The sequence below is a fragment of the Grammomys surdaster genome, unplaced genomic scaffold (genome assembly GCF_004785775.1).
Source record: "Grammomys surdaster isolate TR1022 unplaced genomic scaffold, NIH_TR_1.0 130, whole genome shotgun sequence".
Lineage (NCBI taxonomy): Eukaryota > Metazoa > Chordata > Mammalia > Rodentia > Muridae > Grammomys > Grammomys surdaster.
Window position 1 is genome coordinate 12,178,439 of NW_021604588.1, and position 25,565 is coordinate 12,204,003.

Genomic DNA, 25,565 nt, shown 5'->3' on the forward strand with positions numbered 1-25,565 from the left:
ATAGATAGATAGATAGATAGATAGATAGATAGATAGATAGATAGATAAAGTGAAGAGAGAGAGGAAGATACCCAACATCAACCTACGGCCTCCTAACACATGCACTTATATGCATGTTCCCACGCATAAAATTAGACCAGTGCTTCTCAACCTTCCTAATGCAGGGAGCATTTGAGACAGTTCCTCATGTGGTGGTGACCCCCAACCAGAACATTATTTTCATTGCTACTTCATAAGTGTAGTTTTGCTTCTGTTATGAATCATATTGTGAAGATCTGTGTTTTCCAATGGTCTTAGGTGACCCCTGTGAAAGGGTCACTCAACCTCCAAAGGGGTTGCGACCCACAGGTTGAGATCCGCAGCACTGTATACACACACACATACACAAAAGACGATAGTTCATACTTACTGTTTTATCTATCACGGCTCCTGCATTCTTATGCATATTTGTTGACAGGAACCTCTATGATTTCTCTGTCTCCCGTAGAGATGTACAGGACACGGGACCTTCCAAAGCTGGGTGATATAGGGCCAGGATTGGTTCACTCTAAGAGCTTAGTTCAGAGCCTGCCCTAAGACCACTCTGGCTTCTTGGACCATCTGCCTCTGGGGTCCAGATGTGCTCACTTTTCTGAGCTCTGCCAGATGAGCTGTCAGAACTAGGATCCAGTAGTTGGGGCCACGCACTCGCAATTCTCAACAAACCTGGAGATTTCCGGTGTTCTCCACGTGGCTTTGTGGCAAGTTTCGTGGCAACCAGAGTCACTGTTACCATCTAGCCACCAGCGATGTGCACACGGGGTGTAGCAGATGTTTCTGTGTTGGGCGATCAATAAGGAGACAGGGAAGTTAGCTACTAGGTGGGCTTTGGGCAGCATCGAATGAGAGGAAAAGCCAGTGATTGCTTGTCTCTTTCAGTGGCACCAGATAATGAATAAATTCTAAATCATCAGAAGTAAGAAATCAGCCAAAGTCTCTTCCTGCCTGACTCTTCAAAGATGGCCAGCTGTGCAAAGGGAGGACCTGAAGTTGGGATTTCATGATACTTGGGGAATAACAGGGTCAGGGCCAGTAAAATAAACCCAGAAGATCACTTCTTATATTCTCTGGATCCTAGGACTCTAGGCTGGCTTCCCTGGAAACTAGCTGAGCTCATGGGTCAAAGGTCAGAGGGAAGGCGTGGGGTTGAATGACCTACCTGCCACAGGTATGCAGGACCAGCTGCTAAGGACCCATAACAGGTTTAGAAATGAAAAATAAAAATGTTAGAGCGATCATTTGTTTACACTTTTAGGGGTAGTCAGGAACATCCTCTGCTTTATTGATGAGGAAGGAAAGGCCTGAAATGTTAAGCAGCTTACCCTGGGCCACATCAGTAGGTTATTGTAGAAACTGATTAGACCTTTCAAGGCAAGAGTTTTCCTTCTTGAAGAAAATCCATAGAGATCGTGCATTTAAGGCTGTTGTCTTAGACAGTTGATTGAGGGATGGCTGGCCAGGTGTGAGCTGACCACCACAATGTGAACAGACCAAGTTCACTGCCTCACCTCTGCTGAGTGGCCAAACAGTATTCTCTCCAGTGACCAGCCTGTCCCCAGCAGTGTCTCCTGGGTAACACCAGGCACTCCAATGCCTAAAAGAAGGCTGATATTCAAATGTGTGTTCTTCCCACCAACTAGAGCAACTCAGGATGGGAAATTTGCTGAAAGCAACAGACTCCTGGGACGACTGGCAATTTGAGTTTCTCAGAGACAGACAATATGTTGGTACCAGATGTCATTTTAAGCTAAAAACCTATGGTTATGTTGCTCAGATGATCTTCTTTATTTACTCTAACCCATAATCCCCAAGCCATTCTAGATTGAATGTGGGCTGCCGAGCATTCCTGGGAGAACCACAGCTCAGTATTTTTAGGTGATGCCATTTCCGGCTGGGGAAGAACTTCTGCCTGCAGCTTCCTGTGTTTAGTATCTTATTATCTCTGCATTTATTCTGTCGCAGGTCCTCAGAAGCTGGCACCTTGCTCCTCTCTCCCAGGGGAGTGTCACACACACACACACCGCCAAATTGTGTTTTCACCTGCTCCAGGCCCAGAGACCTCCCTGGGAGAGTCTGGGTCTGTCTCTTGGACAGGTCCCTGCCCCTTTTCTCTTGCTCCTTTCTAGACATTGTTAAGAAGAGGGAAGGGCCAGGAACCTTATTGGTTCACAGATAGGCAAAAGAGTGAGCGTTCTCTGACAGGGCCATGGCTGAGAGTCTGTGGAGGAGCCAGCTGTCATGAGTCCATTGAAAATGCGGCTGATGCCCTCATTCCCCTCCCTTGGAGGCATTGGGCAGCTATGAAGAATACCTTTGCCTCTGGCCAGCATCAGGCCTGCTCCACCAGTCTGTGTGTCCTCCAGTGTGTTCCGCTTCCTGCCTGCTGTGTTCCAGAGTGCTCCCTGAACCCTGTGTTTCACTTGGGTACCTAGAACCTCTTCAGTAGTCCAAGTCCTCCTGGAGCTGACATGCTTGTCCTCCCCGCCCTTTTCAGGGCTACTCTGGCCTGTCACCACTGGTGGGGCTGGGAAGGCTGGAGAGGCTGATGTATAAAGTAGAAGTCCCAGGCAACCCCTTTTGGGAATCAAGGAAGTTGACAGTCCCAGAATGGACCTCCTAAGGCTGCATGCTTTGTGTCAAGAGCTTTGCTCCTGAAGGGCTCTCTGGGGTAGCACAGGCACACAGAGTTGACAGTGCCTACAGATGAAGCAGGAGTGTCCCGAATGTCACAGAGACCTGCCTCTTCAGCTACCTGTTGATTTAGTTACCTTGGACAAATCTCTTCAGTGTCCAGAACTTGTTTGCTTTTACTGATGCATCTCAACTTGTGGTCTACTTAATGTTCTGGGGTGTGTGTGTGTGTGTGTGTGTGTGTGTGTGTCTATGTGTGTCTATGTGTATGTATGTGTGCAAGTGTATATATATGTATGTGTCCTGGTGTGTGTGTGTGTGTGTGTGCATATGTATATGTATGCATGTGCATGTGTGTATACATGTGTATCTGTGTATGTGCATGTGTGTATATATGTATGTGTCCTGGTGTATGTGTGTGCATATGTATATGTATGCATGTGCATGTGTGTATTCATGTGTATCTGTGTGTGTGCATGTGTGTATGTATGTGTCCTTATCTGTGTGTGCATGTGTGTATGTATGTGTCCTTATGTGTGTGTGCATGTGTGTATGTACGTGTATGTGCATGTGTGTGTGTGTATGTGTGTGTGTGTGTGTCTGTGTGTGTCTGTGTGTATGCAGAGATTGATGTTGGGTGTCTTCTTCCATCACTCTCCAGCTTATGTATATATGTATTTATTATTGTATACGTGTCAGTCTGTCTGATGTCTGTGCCCATTTGTACACATGTGGAGACACACATGTGCAGTGATGTACATGAATGAGTTGGAGGACAACTTTACCATGCATCCCAGTGGTCAAACTCAGGTCACTAAGTTTGCCTCGGAAGCTCTGCAGCATCTTGCCAGCCCTCCACCCTATTTTTTAAGACAAAGTCTCTCACCAGACCCAAAGCTTGCTGATACAGCTAGAATGTCACTAAGATTAAAGGTGTATGCACCATTGAAGCTCTTACTTGGGTGCTAGATATCTGACCTCAAGTCCAATGGCAAGCTACCGAATGAGCCATCTTCTCAGACCTCTGATGAAACCATTCTAAGTGTATCGTAAGTTTCTTTAAAAACATTTGATATATCTAACCTACTGAGCATCTCAGCTCAGCAGCATGGCACATGTAGATTGTCAGATATTTACCCTGAGGTTGCTCACTACCCCTGTCCAGCCCAGCACTGGGAGAGCATCATCCATGTGTTGCTGGCCCAGGAAGAAGAGAATTCCAAGCTTAGTCTCCATTGAACTTCTTTTGAACTACCATAAAGTCAAAACATCCTACATGGAAGCTTTGTAAGTTCAAGGCTGTCTACAGTGAAGTAGATCTAGTCAGTTCCACCCAGCAGAAGAGTTGTTCTCAGGATTGAAATGAGGGGCCATACATATGTAAAATGTTCCTCCCCTGGCATTAAATGGAGCTATTGGCCTCAGCTAATACTGCTGTCCTGACATGGTAACCTAGGGGAGGGCATGGTTCAGCCCCACTCTCCTGCTTCTCATAGAGTTCCCTCCAGAATGTGTGACAATTCTGATTCACAAAGGCATTAATGCAAGGTCAAACTATTCACTGAAGAAAAATTAAGGCACATTCCAGACAAATACAGCAGAGCACTATCAGCCTTCCAAGAAAAGCTCAGGCTCTTCGAAGCCGAGGAAAATCTGCCCAGACAAAACAATGACAGCGTGGACATATAGGCTGATTTCACCACAGTGCAGCATGGCCAAGGGCAGTTCTGGGGCCACCTTGATTGGAAAAATGCCTCCTGTGGCATTCTGTACAGTACAGGAGTCAGCGTCGAGTGCATACAGCCTGATGAGAATCAGACCATAGCACAGTGCTCATCTCCATAGAGAGGACAGGGCACAACCTGCGTGCCTGTCCCCATGCAGGGTGCTGGGCACCTACATATATCTTTTTTTTCTCTCGACTGCAAGTCTCCTCTCCCACATGATTGTCATCATCCCCACTTCCCCGTCACTGACCCTCACTTGACACAGTTCTCTTCCGGCCTGTGAGCTCAGGCATCCTATGCACTGGCCCGCCCAGATGGCTTGTATCTGGGACTGCACTAGGCTTTTCATGTTTGAGATAAACACCTCTGCTCCTCCTCCTGCATCCCTCTGGCTCCATAAAACTTGAACCCAACAGCCTGCACAGGTGTTCTCTCCTGGTCCCCCAAACTCCTCTGTGAACTAAGCCCCCTCCATGGTAGCCCTGTCCTTGACCATTCCCACCAGTCAGGGAATATTGAGAAACAATTCAAATCCTCCCTTTAAAAATCAGTACTTGCCTTTTCTCCAGTGCCCAGTCTGCACCCGCTGATTTTGTTGCCTTCTTTAACAAGATAATAAAGAACACTTCCCATGTGACTGCTTGTCTGCCATTCCCAGGTCCCTGAGAAGCCTCGGCTGGTAAGGACTCTTTTATTTTGCCAAGAATTGCTTTGACACGCTTTTCTCTAGTGAGCTTGTCCTCTATTAACTTAGCACAGGTTCAGTCTCTTCGAGCCTTTACACGTGGGAAGGGATAGAGAGATACTGTGTTACAGAAAGCCTTCAAATGGAGGCCCAGGAGTCATGGGTCCTAGTGGGCCTAACAGGTTAGGGCTTTTTCCACTTCCTTTAGCTCAGAGGGAAAGGAAGTAAAGAAAACAAAATGTGGCCTGTCCCTGTGTTTTGGGAAAAGCAATGGGAAGAGAAGGCTCTTAAAACTGGGACAAGACGCTTGGAAATGAGAGTTTACGGCCACCACCCTTCCCCCCTGAACTTTACAGCTGCCATTCATGCCTATAGTTAAGGCACAACCTGTCCATGAAGTCCTACCCATTTGCCTAATACCTGTGCTGGGGAGGTCCTATAACCTGAAAGAAAGTGTCGCACTTTTGGAGAGTAGATGGAAAGAAAGAGGAGGGAGGTTTACTTCTTTTTCATGTGGGGGGGGGGGGGGGTGAAGGGGGAGTGTCTGCATATGCTGAGAATCAAACTCAATGTGTGTGTGTGTGTGTGTGTGTGTGTGTGTCTGTCTGCATATGCTGAGAATTGAACCCAGTGTGTATGTGTGTGTGTGTGCATATGCTGAGAATCGAACCCAGTGTGTATGTGTGTATATGTGCATATGCTGAGAATCAAACTCAATGTGTGTGTATGTGTGTGTGTGTTTGTGTTTGTCTGTCTGCATATGCTGAGAATTGAACCCAGTGTGTGTGTGTGTGTGTGTGAACCCAGTGTGTGTGTGTGTGTGTGTGTGTGTGTGTGCATATGCTGAGAATTGAGCACAGTGTGTATGTGTGTGTGTGCATAGGCTGAGAATCAAACCCAGTGTGTGTTTACCTGCATATGCTAAGACTCAAACCCAGTATGTGTGTGTTTGTGTGCCTGTGTATGTGTTTATCTGCATATGCTAAGACTCAAACCCAGTGTGTGTGAGTGTGTGTGTGTGTGTGTGTATTTGATTATCTGTATATGCTGAGACTCAAACCAGGGACCTCACAAACATGCTAGGCAAATAAATACTCTACAACTGGGCCATGCTCTATCCCAGCCTTTAAATACAATATTCAATACAGTGTGCTGCCTGGTAGGTCAACCATGCTCCGGTGGAAGGTCACACATTCAAGAGTATGTAGGCAGCACAAATTATACTCGGTAGGTTAACAAAAAGACACAAAGTTGGGTAAGGAGTGAAGGAGATAGATCTGGGAAAAATTGGAGGAAAGAATGGATGTCATCAAAATACATTGTAGGATATTCTCCAAGAACTGATTTAAAAACTCACAAAAATAAAAAGCAAGAGAAATGAATGGGTACTTATTTACATGTTACATTAAAATGCTCCTCTTCCCAATGCTCCTTTTACAGAGATGGTATTTGTGTATACTGAATTGTTTCTTCGCACACCCTTTACTGTTGCTGAGTCTACGAGCACATTTGAAAAAGCATAGACCTGGGACTCAAGAGACAAGTATAATCCAACCTAGCCACTTACTGGCAGGTTCCAGTGTCTACGAAATCCAAGGTGCTTGTCTGTAAAAATAAGATGCTCAGTATTGTTGAAAGGATGAAACGAGCTACTTAGTCCTTCATTTATCAAAAATGTATATTATGGGCTGGCAAAATTGCTCAGTGGTTAACAGCGCATGTTGTTCTTATAGAAGACTTGATTTCAGACCCCAGCCCCACCCTCAGGTAGCCCACAACTGCCTGGAACTCCAGTTTCAGGGCGCTAACACCTCTCTGACCTCCTCTGCACATTCACCAACACACACATATATATATATACACACAATTAAATAGTAAAACTTATAAAATGGGTATTGAATAACATTTCTTATTCTCATATCAATATAGAGTAACAGTAGCTGGTCAGACATCACTGAATTTACTGAAGAGTGTGTATTTGAAATGATTAGAAGTAAAAGTTGTGGTGCATTACAGAATTCACTCTGAGAACGTGGAGAGCCCATGCCCTTGAGCCCCAAGGGTCAGGATTGGAGTTGTAGGTGGGCCAGGATGGATTGCAGCTGAGGCATACAGAATAACCAAGTATCAGTCTGTATTCTAGATGATGAGACCAGATTTAAAGAAGCCATAACTAGGGAGTGGGCAGAGAACCAAAATGGATGAAGGTGAAAGGTCTCCAGGACAGAAAAGACAGGGAAGGATCTCGGCTGTAGGAGCTGTAGGAGCGTTGAGAGCCCTGGCCCAGGACAGGTACCTTTGAAGACGCTCCCGGATGAAAAGAGACACCTGAGAGCATGTGTCAGGGTCGAGGATTTAGCCTACACACTAGCCTGGTCAGGGTGGGCTCGCTCTCCAAAGACTGCTCTTCATCCTCCACGTCAGTACCTGCCTGGATTGGCACAGACAGTTAACGCCAGTGACGGTTCTTTAGCTAATTATTTCTGGCTCCTATTTCCCAAGTGTACTACAGGCAGTTTGGACCAGGCTCCCTGTAAGCCACCTTCTGGAAAATGCTTTTGAAGACAACTTCAAACACAAAAGGAATTCACTCTTTCTGTTCTTCAGAAAACAGTGATGGCTCTGCCGCAAGCGGCGGACCACAGTTTCCAGGTTCTCTTGTGGTGTCAATCAGTGAAAATCAGGCAGGGTCAGTGGGAAGCACACAGGCACATGTTCAAGCCTTGGCTCTGTCACTTAGGAACTGTTGCTAAACTTGGAGAAAAGCCTCCAACCTTTCTGAGCTTTAGTTTCTTTTTCCATTGAGAACATAATGGCTACTTGGTGGGCTTACTGTAAGCATGGGAGAGCTTATGAAATGTACAAGTGAATATCTGGTTTTGATTCCTTTCTCATGGATTCAGTTACCAAGTATGAAGGAAACATCTCCATAGCAGGAAAGATGGTGGGACCCCAGAAGATTTATGTGTGGGGTACACCTTCTGGACCACCCAGGCAGACAGCCCTGGGGCATTGTCATGGCCACCATGTCCCACTCTGCCTGTTCTCTTTCTTGGACCAGCTTTATGTTCAGTTACTCTCTCTGTCTGCACCAAGCCCAAGACTACTGTGCATGCACCTGTCTCTTCATTTTACATTCAAGCTCTGCTCAAAGGAGCCAGTCAGCCTGTGTCCAGATTCTCTGTTGTCCGAGGCCGGTTCCTCTACCTCCCCAAACCTCAGCCCTCATTCCCCTTAAACAGGCATGATGGTAGTACAGATGTTGTAGGGTTACTGTGAAGGTTCCTCATGAAGTAGTCTGTACGAAGATGTATTGATGGTGCCTGTGCAGTGTGAGGTCTTAGTCAACACCGGCTGTTGTCATTGTCACCAACATCTTGCTCTTCTCCCCATACCCAGGTCCTTTTGCTGCTGATCCACACTGAAACCTCTGTCCCCAAGTATCCCACATTGTGTTTATATGACTTCCACAAGTCTCTCCTCTCCAGATAAGAGAGGTCCCCCTCTCAGAACAAGGACACTGTCTTATGAATCTTGGTGTCCCCTGCACATACAAGATGCCATGCCCATTGTAAGTAATCAAAACATCATTGAGCTGATGTCAAATGAACCATCTTTCTGAAGTGCTTTTCTGTACTCCTCCCTTTGGCTGGGGCTGTATTCTCTCCAATAGAGTTGGTTGTAGCCAAAGAATAGCTTGGCATCCTTTTGATCTTAAAGGGCTCTTACTACACCGGCTCTGGAGAACTGGCATCCTGATACCCATGGCCCTGCTGACTTGCACCTTTCAGCCTGTGCTCATGCTAAATAAGGGGTTGTTTTTAGGGGTATAGCATTGCTCTCCCTGCCCAGAGTGGCAGGCTCAGGTATCAGGGAGAGATCAGGTGGTTTTGATGGCTCTGGCCTGGATAATGTAGAGTGATCGATTCTGGCTATGGGTACGGAGGTCTAGTGGTGCATGTGTAGGAGGGCTCTCTATCTTCCAGGTTTTCTACTGGTGTCTTCTACCCACACCAGAATGCATGATTCTAGAGTGGACATTGAGGGGAGCTGTGGAACTCTGGGAGGGATGGGAGGGGCTTTATATAACTAACCTGGGTATGAACTCGTTCATTTTCAGCAGCTGCTTCTGCAGCCGACAATTATCAGCTTCCTGTCTGGCTTTCCATCCTCCCTTGCCTCTGCTGTTCAACTTTGTAAGTGCTGCCAGGAAAACTAGGGCCTTGCTATGGCTCAGAGACAGCAGGAGTGGAATCCCAGAGTCTAGCCTGGGGCTGCAGACTACCAAGGAAAGGAGACAATTTACCCTGCACCCCTGTATCTTAGCTCTGTTAGCATAGTCCCATCTCCCCAAGAAAGCTCCTTCATCTGGGTCCAAGGGCCACTGATGAGGTTCCAGTCTTCTCAGACACTGCAAGGCAGGACCATCCTTCCCACATGGATGACATCAGGCCCCTCCCTGGAGCCCACTCCTGCTTCCTGGCCTGTCTCTGAGTTCCCAGAAAACTGGATGCCCCACACTTCGGCCTCGTTTGGAGTGCTGTGCCTGCTGCCTTCTTGGAATCTCTCCACATAGAGGCCCTCATAGCTGTACCTCTGAAGCCTTAAATTCACACAGCGCACTCTTGGGCTTTCTGCTGTATCGGATCTGTCATCCTTCCAAGCCCCTGTTACCTCTGCCTGCCCTTCCCTGCTGCCTTCACGGCATTGTCATCCATCAGTCTCTGCCATGTTTCCCACAGAGGAAATGGACATTAAGCTATAAGTGGGTGTACAGTATGTAACTAAAAATAGCAGTAAGGTGCATGAATCAGGAAGATGCGGAGTTCTGAGAGAGCCCTAATTTAGTTCAGTGTGGGAAGACAGAGGTAGGTGGATCAAGGAAGGAGTCCCAGAGGAAGTGATTCTTAACACATCAATTCACACTTTCCCCTGTGGACTACACACAGTTAACCAAGTGGCAGGCAAAGAGTATACTTCCCCCAGAGCACACACTAAGGCCCTGGGGCAGAGACTGGCATGTGTAAGGACTGTACGAGATGCTAATGGTGGCAGAGTGGTGAGAATATGGGACAGTGTGATCTGAGACAGAGCCAGGTACCTTGATGGGAACTAGACTGTGCAGGTCTCTGAGGAACAGATGAAGGGTTTATGTTGTGCTCTAATGACAACAAAAAGTCTCAACCTCTCCAGCACAACCCAAAATTCAGATTAGCCACTTGTCACTTCCTCTTTCTCCCATCCTAGGGAGAAAGGTACTGTGAAATAAAGCACAGAGCCCTCCAGCATAAGGAAGATGGGAAGAGTCAGGAAGCCCTTGAGAAAGGACCGAGTGGTGGCAATGGTTAAACCATAGCTAGACGCCACTTAACAAAGCCCAAGATGTGTCACATGGTGCTCTGTAAGAGAACATTACTATCCTGACTTTCAGCTTAGAATGCTGAAGCCTGGTAGAGCGTCAGTGACAAAGTTATACAGCTGAGCGACAGGCCAGAACACAGACCCAGATCTGATTCCAAAGCCAGTGTGGCTTCTGCCCCACCCAGTGGGGTCTGCTGATGAGAAGACAGACCACGGGGGAAGACATGAGTAGAGAAAAGCACCTTGCAGGTATGCTGCTGGTGTTCCTCAGATTTCCTCAGCAGCTCGCAGGGCCCCCCACTGAAGGAGCTCCTGATTTCAATTTAACATCTAAGGAGCATGAGGTTTCTGAGCCCTATGTTGCATGCTGGCTCCCCTGCTGATTCTCTGCACTGACACCAAAATCACCAGAGCAGAGATGATCCATCCAAGGACAAAAGCCAGGGCCCTGAGCCTTTGAAGGAGAGGAACAACTACATGAGCAGAATAGGTTCAGAGCACCTGCAAGCTGCCTTTTACTAAGAGCTGTCTCTGAACTCCTGCCCAGGGAACAGAGAGAGGAAGCAGCAAACACCGATACAGCCTGCTACGTCTGGCACCCCAGAACCTCCTCTGGCCTTACTAACACTTCTCCCATTCCTCCATTACTGTGGTCATTTACGTAGGACCTATGCCTGCCAGGAACCAGGTCATGGGTATCTTTATGTCCCTCTCCATAGACTGCCTTAGACACATAGGGCTTAAATAATTGCTTGTTTAGAAGGTTAGCCAATCGACCCACAGGCCAAGTAGTTGGGAAAATGCAGGTGAATAATGCAATTTGTAGAAAGGGAAAGCTGCCGGGCGGTGGTGGCACACGCCTTTAATCCCAGCACTTGGGAGGCAGAGGCAGGCGGATTTCTTGAGTTCGAGAGTTCGACGCTAGCCTGGTCTACAGAGTGAGTTTCAGGACAGCCAGGGCTCCATAGAGAAACCCTGTCTCGAAAAAACAAACCAAAAAAAAAGAAAAAGAAAGGGAAAGCTGAACTGTCATGGGGGAGTCTCTCTCGTGGATCTAAGTCTCAGCTCTGACACAGCAAATCTAGTGGACACAGGTTCCCTTCCCCCACATGCAAGCTACAGCCCTTGCAAGACAAGGCTAACTGTGCCTCCTCCTCCACCAGCACTGTGGAGTACCAAGTAAGCCCTGAGCACCATGCAGTGGGTGAAGGATAGTGGGGTTTAAGGACTGCCCTTCCCTAGGAGCTTGGCAAGAAATGAGCATCAGACACAGCAACTAACTCCAGCTCTCATCCTGAACATCACACAGGCTCTCTATGGTTCTCCTCCTTTGCCAACTGGGGTTGGCGATCCAGTGTACGTATGCCACTGTAGATCAAGCGAGAGCAAGTATGTGAATCATTTACATCCATAATAGCTGCCAGGGCCTGCCATCTAAACATGCTGTATGTGGTGCCAGTGAAACGCCCTGAGAAATCTTGCAGCCTTCCTTCCCTTCACAGTTTAGAGATTGCCTCGTGAATCCGTCTGTCCCGTGTTCGTGTGTCAGTGTGGCCCCAGCTCCACCCATTGTAGACAAGTACCCACGCTGTGCTGGTAAGAAATTTCCACAATTCTGTCCTCGGGGCACACACAGCTGTGAGCACCCTAGTAGCTCCTGCCCAGGCTGAGCTGCAGCTGCTAACCCCTCACATTTGTGGCCCTGCAAGCAGTGAGATGCTGCACCCTGAGAAAACCAAGTGGAAAGTTAAGGAAAACAAGCAAGCCTGGATTTTTAAATCTCTGCCGCTATACCACACCCTCCCCCACCTCCATCCTTCTGTATTCCCATGCCTGCCTCCTCCCTCTGTTCAGCATCCATAAACCTAGTCCCTCCCCACACCCTTCCCTCCCTCCTGGGTGCTATTTGGCCAGAACTGGAACTCTTCCCATCTTCCCACCTTTGATACCAGTGAAACAAGTCATGTTCCCAGCAGCCAGCCAGTAGCACTGTCAGAGTCCTGATCCTCTGGCACCCTGTCCTCCCCTGGGAGCATGCCTCAGCTCTGATGTCACCTGTGAAGAGAACCAGTGCTTTGGGGGATGGTGGGGAGAGGATTAGGGTAGAGGACCCAGGCTTGTACTGGCTGTGACAGCCGGGTACTGACTGAAGAGTGTACTCCTGGAGCTGCGGAATCAGTGCCAGGCCCCTCCCACCTTCATGACATGCTTGCTGTGTGACATTACTAAGTGATTTGCCTGAGTTTCAGCTTCCACATGAAATAACCAAAACAACATGCCTGCTGGAAGGTTGCTGTGTGGATCATTTGGTAGACTGCTTTGCATCCATTAAATACTGGTAGTGGTAATATCATAATGTCTGACTTTTGAGGCTCCTGTCCTCTGTCTGCCCTGAGCGTCTCGACTTAGTCCCCACAGCTGTTTTGCTCTGTGGTTCTCTCGGCCTTGTTCTCATGCCAATAAACAGATTTCCCCAAGTTTGACTTTATTTCTTGGCTTCCAGACTTTGGAAATATGCTAGGCCACTGAGGCCAAGGGCCCTCAGCCTACACTGATCAACCCCCAAGTCCTCAGATCTTGTCCTTCCTCAGGCCCACCCTTGGCTTGGGGACCCAGACCCAGGGTTTGCCAGATTGTATTCTGGTTCCTCAGACATTTTGTCTATTCTTTCTCCAACTCTGTTTGCCCCAGAAATTTCTCTTGGTGCCTCCTGACCACTCTTGCCCCTTCCATAGGGCTGGCTAAAGGAGGCAGGCAGGAGTACTGAGGACATCACCTCCCCAAGCTATGGAGTACATAGGAGATCTGTGAGTCTCTTGTGGCTATGATCAGAGGAGCTGGGTTTAACATGTCACTTTTCCCTGGATTACTAATGTTCCAGTAGCCACCAAAGCAGAAGAAGGGTGACAACACTGTCTGGCCCTAGTGGGGGCCTAGTGGCCCTGCTCCCCAGCTGCCACTGTGGGCCCAGGAAACTGTTCTTCATTCATTCACCTGGTAAACGTCTGATGCCTCTTTTTGTATCCTGGAGATTTGACAACTGTGTCTTCATCGGTATGTTCTTGGCCTTGAAGATGTGTTCTCCTTAATCAGACAGGTGGAAAATCACAACTACTTCTGGACCAACTAATCTGAAGGGGGAGAAAACTGTCCTGACCTCAGCTTTTAAAGCTAACACAAGTTTAGGTCCAGATTTCAAGGCTTCACAGAGTGGTTCTCCTTCACTCAAAGGCTGCCCTGCCCCCTGTGCATCTGACATTTCTCACTGTTCACTGTCACCAACAGATACACCATTGCACTCAACCCCAGAGATCTAGCCCTACCATTATAAATAGTTATAACTGCAGGTGCTCTGTGACAGTGAGATTGCAGGCCCAGACTGGGTCGGCAAACTACTATGAGGTAAATGGGGAGACCCCACAATGTCCATTTCTAAAGCTGCACTGTAAGATTTCACACTAGAAATCCCACTTGGATGGGGTAAACTCAAATAAGAGGGCTACATTTCCTCCCAGCTGGTGATAAGGCAGGAAGAGGAGGAAGAAGAGGAGGAGAAGGAAGAGGAGGAGGAAGAAGAGAAGGAAGAGGATAGATCCAAAGAGACTTAGTGTCACAGTTAGGAGCTATGGAATCCTAGATTGTGGCAGGGACACTAGGAGAAGCTTGGCTCTGAGGTTCCAGGCAGTGTACAGGCAGGAGTGGAACCTCCTTCCACCACCTGGCACGTGGAAAGAGGTGTCAGAGCTCAGGGCCCCAGCATCTTCTCAGCTACAGACAATGCAGGAAACTCTGAAGGAACCAGAAGCCTGCAGAGGACGGTGAGTAGACACCTGGGCCCCCAGAGAGCCAGAGCCCAGGAGCACCAGTCGTATGGAGTCTTCGATTGTAAGATACAGCTCATCTCTTGGGAACAGACATGACGTCTCTTTGTTTGAAGGCCCATCCCTTTATGGTCCTCAGAACCCAACTCTATCTGTATAAAGACCAAAGTCTTGAGTCAAAGTATAGAGGTACAGCCCCAAGACATACCTAGTCAGGCATGTATTCTGCCCTCTTGGTTGGATATATGAGAAAATTCAAAATGAAAGAGCTTGCAAGAGAGTCGGAACGCAACAGTCTCTCAGAAAGATACGAACAGCCTCTATACATACAATTCCTGCTAATAACCTTTACCCTGTAAGGTGCTTATGCTCTGTGAGTGTGTGTGTGCATGCGTGTGTTTTCTAGGTCTTCTGTGCCACAAAGTTAAACATAAATGTTGGAACAAAGTAGGTGCTCACCAAAACCCTATGAAAAGAATTTGGAAAAGTGTATTTTCTTAGAGTTGTGCCATGACTGGCATTTCTCTATTTCAGTGTCCCCACTGAATAATAAGTGAAGTGTGGCTGCTTACCCTCCTGTCACCTCCTCAGGATGAAAGTGAAATAGTCCAATCCCATCTTCGTAGGGGAAGGAAAGCTCCCTTGGAGGACTCTCAGGCCATGGTTGTTCAGCATTGGTCTGAAAAGAGCAATATTCATGACAGTACCTGAAAAGCAGCTGTAATGCACCAAGTACTGCTCCCTCTTGGTCTACATAGCAGCCGGGCAGGAGCAATACTTTATTAGGAAGAGCCATCTGTTCCACCATCCCATGGGCTGTAATCTCCTTGAGGACTGGGGAGAGACTCCTCCTTGCCTGCCTTTAGACTTTGTGTGAGTTAAAGGACTAAAAGGGCTTGTGTGGCCTACAGGCATGATCCTTGTAAGAGACACACACTGGGTCTTGCAGAGCTGCCCTGCAGGTGTGACTAAACACCCTTCTGTGTGCAGGCTGCCAGCTTATGCAGCCACGGGAAGGAGAGGCGCTCTGCTCCAGGAAGCTTAGAACTGGAGTCAGAGGCAAACCATCCTCAGACATGACCCAAAAAACTGGCCCCCTACGTGAGGTCTCGGGGCTGTCAAGTAGAGAAGTCCACAAAGATTTCTGGGTCCCTGGACGGATAGCTGACCTCCATCCACATGGTAAAGGACAAGCAAATCCCGAGGTGTCACGGTGATGGTAAAGCTCAGTATTACCAGAGTGTGAGGCTGGGAAATGAGAGAAACCTCCACTTACAGATAAAGCCTCTGCCAGGACTCAGGAATCTTGGAGAACATGGGAAATTTTCTTTTCTGCGATAGAAGGGGGAAAAATATATCTGCCTGTGTGCCAAAGAGAAACGGATGTGGTCAGAAAGGAAGGAGGTGGAGCAGAGGTGGGTGGATAGTGTTTACAGGCTTCTCAGAGTCTGACATAAACAATGCAGAACTAGGAAAATCCTAATTTTAAAACCTACTCTGCAATCATGATGCAAACCATCCGAGAACTGGGACATGGGCCAGGGCCAGGGCCAGGGCTGGGAACTGGTGGCTGAGAGGCTGGGTGGCTGCTTAGAGACAGTGGGATTTGTGACTCATCAGGTGACAGGCAGAGCCTTGGCCTCTGTCCCTCCTCACCACCTCTGCCACAGCTCTCTCCCCAGCCCTGAGCCCAGCTCACGACTGCTCTATACCTCTCTCTTCTTCAGCCACCTGATGAGGACCAAGACGGATTCTGTCAGGGTGGAGGGAGAGGTGCTACAAAGCCTGAAATGACAGAGAACCTGAAGCACATCACTCTCTGTAGCACTAGAGATAGGAAAGCCTGAGTTCTCAGAGTAGGTGCCATGTTCTTTCCCAGAATGCTAATTCCTTAGACTCTACCAGTGAGGACTGAGAGCAAAGATCTGAGGCTCTTTCCCATCCTCTAAGTTCAGCACGGTTAACTTGACAACAGGTATCTCTTTAAAGAGTAGGCTCGATCCAGCAGTTAGACCACAGACTCTCAGCATTCTATCAGTAGTGAGGATGTTGCAGTCAGCCATGATGGGGTGACATTGTCAGGACTGATCGTCAGCCCCACAAGGAGAACTGGATGGTGGAAGTCCTCTGCTCTGCCTGTCTTAACCCTTGAAATTGATGGATTTTGAAGAGAGGAAGCTTGGTAAACCTAGGTAGCCAGGGTGAAGGCCCTATGGGGAGAGGGAGAGCCTGTCTCATAGCTATTCCGCAATGTCTCCATATTGTGATGTTAACATGGTCATGACAGTATGCATCAGTGTCCTCCATGACCACTACTCTGGTCTCTCAGTAGTCCAGAGCCATTTAGAACCAATGAGGCACCGTGAGAAAGCAGGCGGTTTAGAATCAAACCTCTGTTCTGTCACTCAGTCCTGACCCTCCCTAGCTGAATGACTTTGAACAAGTTTCTGTCCAACAACGCTGCCCAGCCCTCACCCCATGACCTCATAGGATTGGGAAGAGGAGTGTGGGCCTTTCTCAAAGACACTGCTCATTCCAGCCCCTCGTTCACACTGGGGACACTGGCCAGGTCAAAGAGCGTGTGAGCCTTAACTCAGAGAGCTCATTTGAAGGAAATGTTGAGCGTGAGCTGTGTGGTTGAGATCTATCTCTTCTATGAGGGAGGCAGAAAGCATGAAGGTTGCAATAATCGATGCTTTCATTAGACCCATTGGCGGGTGCATTAGCTGTGAGCTTTGGGTCAATGGCTGATTGTTTAAAACGCAAACACTGTTTATCAGAGTGAAGAGAAAGGTGATGGGAGAAAGCAGAGATAACTGATACTAGCAGAGAACGGTATATGTTATAGAGCGTTTGCTCATACACTAACACTTTGTTTTATCCTCGCAATAACTCTCAACTGAAGGGATGCTCAGAGCTGGTTCTTTTCCCATTTTACACACAAGGAGCCCAAAGCTGATTGAATGATTTCCCAGTGGTCAACTAGGTCTTAAGAAACTATAAAGAGATGGACAGGGAACAAGAACAAAAGTCTGAGCCCTCCAAAGTTAAACTGTTAAGAGATGAACCAAGACCAGCCTAGGACAGTTGAAAGCTAAGGAAGAAACAAAGAGTGTCACACATGCACCTTGTCCCTAGCACTGCATACTAGATGAAGGATACAATGGCAAGCATGGTCCTGTCTCACGGTTCCATGGAGAAGTCGGGAGCTTTAGAGCCTGAACCCTATTATGCACGCAGTCAAGGAATAATGGTGGAGTGTCAGGAACAGAGAACCATAAACATACTCATGCTTGGCTCTTCTGAGCGACACTTCGGCTGTATCTCTTCCTGTATCTGTAATATGCTATTGATTCCCACGGCTCCAAGGGTCTGTCTTGATAGTAGCTTTCTGGTGTAACCCTTCCTTCCCTTCGACCACTAGCTTACATGAAGGCCCTATCAAAGATTATGTAAGCCAGGCCTGATGGTGCACATATATAATCCAATTACTTAGGACAGGGATGGAAACAGGAGTATCAAAGGTTTAGGAACATCCTCAGTTCACACATAGCAAATTCTTGGCCACCCTGGACTACATGAGATCCTGTCTCCAAAAACAAAAGTTAAAAAATGATCAATAGACACGACCTACAGTGTTGTAAATGTTCCTGCTCACCCTTGCTTGCTCTCCCACCTACACTCAACTTCTCCTTTTAACCTCCCAGTTCCTGGCCCAGGAGCCTCCAGTGCAAGTCCCACAACCCCTAGGATGAAGGCCAAATGCCAAAGTCCATTATTCAAGACACTCCTCAAGCTGAGACCACCGTACCCACTCTCTCGTTCTCACTCTTTCCCACATTCACGTTCCCAAGCTGTGTCTTCTGTTTCCCACTCACCCCGCTTCATGTCGGAGGTTACTTTGGCCTGTGATGAAACCTCCCGGCTGAGAAGGGCTGTCTTCATCTCCCATAGCCCATTTCCCTCTGCATAGCTTCCTCCCTGCTGTGGCCTTTGTGATCTCTACACATTCGGAGCCAGGAGCACTCGGAGTCTGTGTTACTCATTTTCATATGCTTGCTACGTGGTGGCAAAAATAGTCCTTGAAATACATTCGTGCTTACTAATCTGCTGATTTTAAATGTGGCTCACCTCCCCCTTAAGACAAATAACATTCAGTGCAAGGTGTGCAGCCATCCTAATAATAGATTCTAGATGAATAATAGATGTTAGGTTTCTTAAAGCAAGCAAATATACAAAGTGTAAAGCTGCAATAAAAGATTTTCGTTGTGTACAAGTTCTACCAAGCCCCGTGAATAAAGGCATGAAAATGATTCAAAAATAATATTTAATCCTTGAAGAAGTATTAGCATTTTAAAATATATTTTATTAATTCTTTGAAATGCATACAATGTGTTTCTACTCCCTCCCGGACCTAAATTTTCCCATATTCACTCTTCACTCCCCATCCGTCCTCCTAACTTCATGTCAATGTGTGTGTGTGTGTGTGTGTGTGTGTGTGTGTGTGTGTGTGTTTAACCTACTGAATCTATTTTGTGGTGCTCATATAATCATGGATGTGGATCCATTCAAGAAAAGTTAAGTGGTAGTCCTATGCCAGCCATGGACTAGATATTGATTCAAAAATAAGTAACAACTCCAAGGAAATCGACGTCTAATTGAGAAAGAGACACAAAACTGTAAGTTAAATTATAATCTGTCAATCTGAACACATCCATAGACTCACTGAAATATAGATCTTGTGGAGGAGTGACTCGTGGCAATGCTCAAAAAATTAATGGCATATATAGTGGACATTTTTAAGAGGAAGAGCAGTGTGGGCAAAGGACGAAGAAAGAGCTGAGAGGTAAAGGTGAGACACAGCATCATGGTACATTAGGTCAGAGAGGACAGGTCACAGTGAGCCAGGTCTGTGCTGATAAGGAGCTTAAATTTTATCCTATGAGTGACCCAGTGATTTCCATGTAAAGGAGTCTTTAGAAGTGTTTTATTTATAGAGCAAACAAGTTTGAGAACTTGTGCAGCCTACAGATGAACTGGAGAGAGTCAGCATTGGGGGCAGAAACCAGTTAGTAGGTCGTGATGGTAAACCGTTTAGGGGATGCCGAGGGCTTAGATTAAGTGAAAGCGGTGGGAGACGCATAGAGAAAAGGAAGTAAATTCACACAAAAGTCACAAGATGCTGCATGGTGATGTGTGAGCTATAGTGGCAGTCTGTGGGGGATGAGAAGAGCCTCACTTCTGACATGAAAGCTTGGATGCAGCAGAGAGGGGAAGATCCTGCTCTACGGTGGATGAGGAGCTCAGTTTGGACCATGCGGACTCTGAAGTACCTCTGGCATCCTGTTCAAGATGTCCTTTTAATGGCCACTGAGGGAATCTTAAGGTCATCATTCCTGGAACTTTACAAGGACCTCTCTGAAAGCCATCACCAAGCCCTCTTATCTTCTGTGTAAAGTAGTTGTGCATTTTATAGATGAAACTCTTTCAAGCCACTGCCTTGGAATAGATACCTAGTTTTCATAGGAGAAATGAAAATAGGTTACTTTCCTAATAGAAAACAACTCCCCCTTCACTAGATTTAAGTCATATTCAATTGGGTTACTTCCTAAATTAAGCTATTCCCCCATGATGTAGATAGAGGTAGATATTGGTTCCGTAGGGGGCTTTGGGAGAGATCCCACTTTGAACTCAAGCAATCCTAGAACAGAAGGCACAATGAGCCTGACAAGGCCACATACATGAGAATACGCTCAGCCAGGTATGTCCTTGCTCTGATGTGGTGGCTAAGAAGCCTCGGATCATTTCAGCACTGCGGGGAATCCTATAAGACAGGTCTCTTCCTTCTTCCTGGCTCACGTGAGCTCCTCATCATATCTCTATTCATGAGGAGACATGGAACCAAACTAAATTCTATTATTTTCCAACCAGACTGACCTCCAGAATATGGGTCCCAGTCTCTGCCCTCAGCTCTGGGAAGGAAGATGAAGGCAAAATGTAAACGATAATGTCGCTATAGACATGGTAATTGAACTGACCATCAAGATAGCCAGTCCTGAAAAGGTCAGCATCATAGCGAAGTAAGGTGTGTATCCACTTAAGACGAGACTCCCCAGATTACAATACCACAGTTGGCCGTGAGAAGGGCGTAGGAGCAAGCCTGGCGTGGCTCCCCTGGGAGTTCCTGTCCTTCAGTCACTCAGAATGTGTCAGACTGCTTGGCCACTAACCAAAAGAAAAACTGAGGTTTGGAACTAATGTCTGGGGATGGAGAAATTGTCTCAGCCCCTTAGCTCAGGCACAATGGGCTGCAATGCGGTCATTTCATGAACCCAGCAAGCAAGTCAGCCTCTTGATCCTCTACCACACTGACTCATGAACAAAGCACGCTCCTTTTGGTATGATAAGAAGTGGTGTGTGTGTGTGTGTGTGTGTGTGTGTGTGTGTGTGTGTGTGTGTTTATAAATGTATAGATTGAGGAGAGAGAGACAGAGAGAGAGGGAGAGAAAGAGAGAGAGAGAAAATACGTACCCCCAAACAGCACACACTCCTTTCTGTACAGAAAGAAGTGGCATGTGCGAAAGTGTTTGTGTGTGTGTGTGTGTGTGTGTGTGTGTGTGTGTGTGTATAAAACTGGAGGTAATGTGGCACCAGTCACTGTGGTGAACACTTTTAATCCTAGCACTGGGGTTGGTAGTCAGAAGCACACAGTTCTCTGAGTTCAAAGCCAACCTCTTTTACATAGCAATTGCTGGGACAGCTGGGGCTACATAAAAAGACCCTGTCTCAAAAAGAGAAAGAGAGGGAGCAGGCAGGCAGGCAGGCACCACAGAGTGATCTGGGCACTCCGCCCAGCACAGCACAGTAGCATAGGTAGTTAGATGTGCACTCTTTGACTTTGCATCTTTGACTTTGCACAGCAGAGCATCATGGGTAGTTAGATGAGCAGTCTTTGACTTTGCGTCAGGTCAGTCTCTGTTACTTAGATTCTGCCAACCATAATACACTACAATTATTCAGTTACCAAGGACATGAAGACAAGAGAAAAGCCTCTTGCAGCTGTGGGCTCACCTCCTCCACAGGCGGTCCAGCCCACCCTTTGCTTATGATGGGATGACTGGCATAGAAAGTACCATGGGGGTAGCCAGAAACAGCAATTAGTGTTTCCATCTTCCCTACTGATGGTAGGGGTTGCTGAGACATTATCAGTATCAACTTGAGCATGCAACTTCCTTCTCTACCATTTGGATAAGCCCTACAGTATCTTATGTCATCTGTGAGGGGGAAGAACTTCATATCAAACAAGGTCACCACCTCTTAGCTAATAAATGGAAAATTCACCATTCTCTAATTATTTAATTCTTAGGCATTATTAGCAAGCAATGCTACTATTCCTCGTTTCATGTATAGTAATATGTAAAACATCCCTAATTAGGGCTTGGTCAAATTCCCCTATGGACATGCTAAGGAATATTAGTTAGATCATGGTACAGTATAAATTCCCTTCACTCTGGCTTCTTCCATTACCACGTAAGGGTACTTAGAAGCAATATGATATGATGGTCAAAAGGTCAAAAATCACAGACTTTAGCATAAACCAATCCAACCTCTTAGAGTCTGTAGAACACTGACCATATTAACATTTTTAAACCTCTGGCTTCTCATGTGAAAGACGTAGAAAGTAATAGAAATAAATAGAAATAAAATCCAGCTATAGCATGGAATAGTTTGAACATAACCCATGAATGATAACAGAGTACTTTACACAGTGGGTAGGGTGGTGGTGGGGTAAACACTCCATAACCAGTCGTGACCATTATGATTACCATGATTATGTGCAGCATCTCCTGGGAGGAGGGACATGGAATGTTCTCCTGTCATTCTCAGCAAGGATGAGATGGACAGGAAGTGTAGACAGGTAGTCAGAATGGCAAGCTCACAAACAAAGCAATGCAGCTTACAGCCCAGACACAAAGCCAAACGGAGAACAGCATGTGAGAGGGCATGCATGCCAGCCTACAATTTCCACAAAGCATTTTAGCTCACAGAAATGACTCCGTCTCAGCTTTTCTTTGTCTGTGTTTTCTGAGTTCTGGGTTGGTTTAACGGTAGAATTTAAAGATTCCATGTTGAGTAGAAATTCTGCTACTGTGGCTTTCCCAAGAAATTAATATAATGGTGAACTTCACCTCTTCTACCCCTCCTGTAACCTCCTCTCAAGTACATTAAATTTCAAATCACCCCTTCCCCTGATTGACCCTCATACACACACATCCTCCCCTAAGAAAGCACATCCAGTCCTGGGTCCTCTCTACACTGTTCGTTGCCATCATTCCAGTGAGTTGACAGCTATTCGCAGTCTCACCGCTATCTCCCTGGGCTTGTTTTCCATTAGGCAAGCTTATTGGTTTTTTGGCATTGCTTTTTTTTTTTAAATGTCACTCTGATTGGTTTTTTTCTCATTTAATCCTGATACAACCCAGCGTAGAACTTTTTGATCTAAACCCCCTCCCCTACTCCCTCCAAACTTCCCATTTTGCACAATTTGACTGTATTAGTAAGTGGTGGGCATGTCTCCAGCTTTTTAAAAATTCATTCAAGTCTCTTCTTTTCTTGTGTATCCCTTCTGCTTTTCCAGGTCAAGCTGGGAACTGCCTGACTTGAGGGAAGGGAGAGTAAAAGCCATCAGTGACTCAGATGGGGTGAGCTACCCATGGTACGGGAACACGACAGAAACTGTGACTCTGGTTGGCCCCACCAACAAGATCTCCAGGTTCTCTGTCAGCATGAATGATAACTTCTACCCCAGTGTGACATGGGCAGTGCCAGTGAGTGACAGCAATGTGCCACTGCTCACAAGAATCAAGAGGGACCAAAGTTTTACCACCTGGCTGGTGGCCATGAACACCACCACCAAAGAGAAGATCATTCTGCAGACCATCAAGTGGAGGATGAGAGTGGACATTGAAGTGGACCCTCTTCAGCTGTTGGGGCAGCGGGCCCGGCTAGTGGGCAGGACTCAGCAGGAGCAGCCCCGGATCCTGAGCCGGATGGAGCCCATCCCCCCTAACGCACTAGTGAAGCCCAATGCCAACGATGCCCAGGTCCTCATGTGGAGGCCCAAGCGGGGGCCACCTCTGGTTGTGATACCTCCTAAGTAAAAGCAGACTGTCCAACTGTGTGTGGAACACATGCCACTGAGACCCGCAGTGGGGTGACCAGGGGTGGCAGGAGCCAAACTGAGTTTCTGAGCCAAAGCAGACCTCTTGGTGTGCCAGCCTTTGCAGCTACTTGTGACGAGTACAGCTGCTCCTTGGGTGGTAGAACCATAACCCTTAGGAAAAGCCCCTTCCTCTTAGGAATAAAGAAACCACTGATTTGATAGACTTGCTCTGATTACCATGCAAGTAGCCATATTTTGGAGCTGACCAGGACAATTCTTTTATTTGAACTATTGACCATTTCTTTCCTGTGAGATGCAGGGGATGGAAATGAAACTAAACAGTGCCTGTGGCAGATGCTGCTTCCCAACCAATTAGAAGCAAGAGTGAAAACATCCACACCAGGTGTTCGTAAGACAGTCTCCTTATGTGACTGGAGGGTCTTGGGTAATTGGGTGAAAGATACCGGGTGCTGGGGAGAGAGGAGGAGAAGGTGTTACTACAGGTTAATATCAAGTATTAGCTGATGGTCAGATTGTCAACATATCCCCTGGAATGAGGGGGACACTTAGGAAACTAAAGAAACTTGTTTTGAGGGAGAGCGCTTTTGGAACTGTCCAAGGTGCTGACATCAGCAGCCCCAATGGAGACTGGCTGCTTCCCACCCACTCACCTCTTTCCAAAGAGATTGCTCATTCTAAGTGTTGTTAGTTATGATATATACGGTATTGGATATATAGTTCCTGTTTTCCGTAGTGATTATGGCATTGGGTCCCTTTTGAGTTTTTAGTCACTCAATCTGTGACTTTGTTTACAATCACTGATTCCTATCACCAGCCCTCAATTACAAAGATGTATAAGCTTCATGTTCGTCATATAGGATTTCGGGAACGTCTCAACAAATCAGAACAATATTTTCAATTCTTAGTTTCTGAATTGTTCCGGCACAGGAAGGGCACACATCTGTCCATACACATGGATGCCTCACACACCAGTGTTTAGAAAGAATAACAACTGGTCTTGCCGACAGTGCCTGAATATTCATTCATGGCCTTTAAACACAATTAGTACATACACTGTATGCCCACATAGGTTAACTTCAGCTGTACTTACAAAAATTCATTTTCAACTGCTTGTCCAGCTGTATATGAGAAATATTCAGACTTCTTTAGTGAAAGTCTGAGCCTTAAGCAATCTTGTGTTGCTGAGATCCAGCCAATAAAGATGGGAAGCAATTTTCCTTTAGTCCAGCAGCAGAAAACTTTTAAAAGAGTTTCCAGTGTTTACAGTGGTAAGATTTCCAACCATTTCCACCTAAGTCACCATTCCACCACCACCACCCCCAAGAAAAGCTGCCCCTGTTATTCTCAATGGTGCAGATCATGAAGTGCGTCCTTCCTTGTTCAGAAACACCTCATGTAAACTGACTACAGAATCCTCACAATGTTGCATACTAAATAAGTAGACTCTTTAAGCCTAATCTCAGAGGTGAGAGATTTCCAAGTCCAGAGCCATTATATAAATCCCATCATTGAGTCCGAATCTTCCAGAGTTTGGGGACAGAGAAGGCAAACCAGGAAGCTTTCTCAATACTCTTATTTCCCATGCACTGTAGTCTAATTTCCTTCATGCTCTGGTCCCAGAGGATGCTACTCAGAATAATATAGCACTAACTTCACACTCCCAACCATCAACTTCTCTCACTCAGATTAGTTATTGATGGCAAGTTATTTATAGCAACACATTAATGGCTCATTGGTAACATCGGTGAGTTGCAAAGACTCTATTTAGAAATAATTCAGCTGTTAACTTCTGGATTTCCCGTGCTTCCCTGCCTTTTAATGGCAGAGCTGACCTCACAGACCTACAGATTGAAGAGTAAGGTTGCTTATTCTCCATGGTGACATCAGAAACAGCAATCTCTCCCTCATATGGAATCAGATGACACTTTTTTGAGATTTGGGTCAATGGATGCTGATCTTGGAATCTCAGCCATGTAGTCCCACTTTAAGAAAATATGATTTTTTTTACATCTAAAATTATAACAACAGATGAATAAGTTTATATTAAAAATTCTGTGCAAGGTTTCAGTCTTTAAATGTTCCTAGCACATTAAGATATGACTCACACAATTATATTT

General features: G+C 46.6%; 1 protein-coding gene across 1 annotated transcript in view; it reads left to right on the top strand.

Moving 5' to 3' along the window:
• Fam78b (family with sequence similarity 78 member B) overlaps positions 1–24,350 on the top strand; it is a 79,200-nt gene extending 54,850 nt beyond the window's left edge. Inside the window, exon 2 of the mRNA XM_028761079.1 lies at positions 22,903–24,350. Coding sequence (XP_028616912.1) covers positions 22,903–23,425 — 523 coding nt within the window. The 3' untranslated portion in view covers positions 23,426–24,350. The remainder of the gene's footprint in view (positions 1–22,902) is intronic.
• Positions 24,351–25,565: the final 1,215 nt, after the last annotated feature.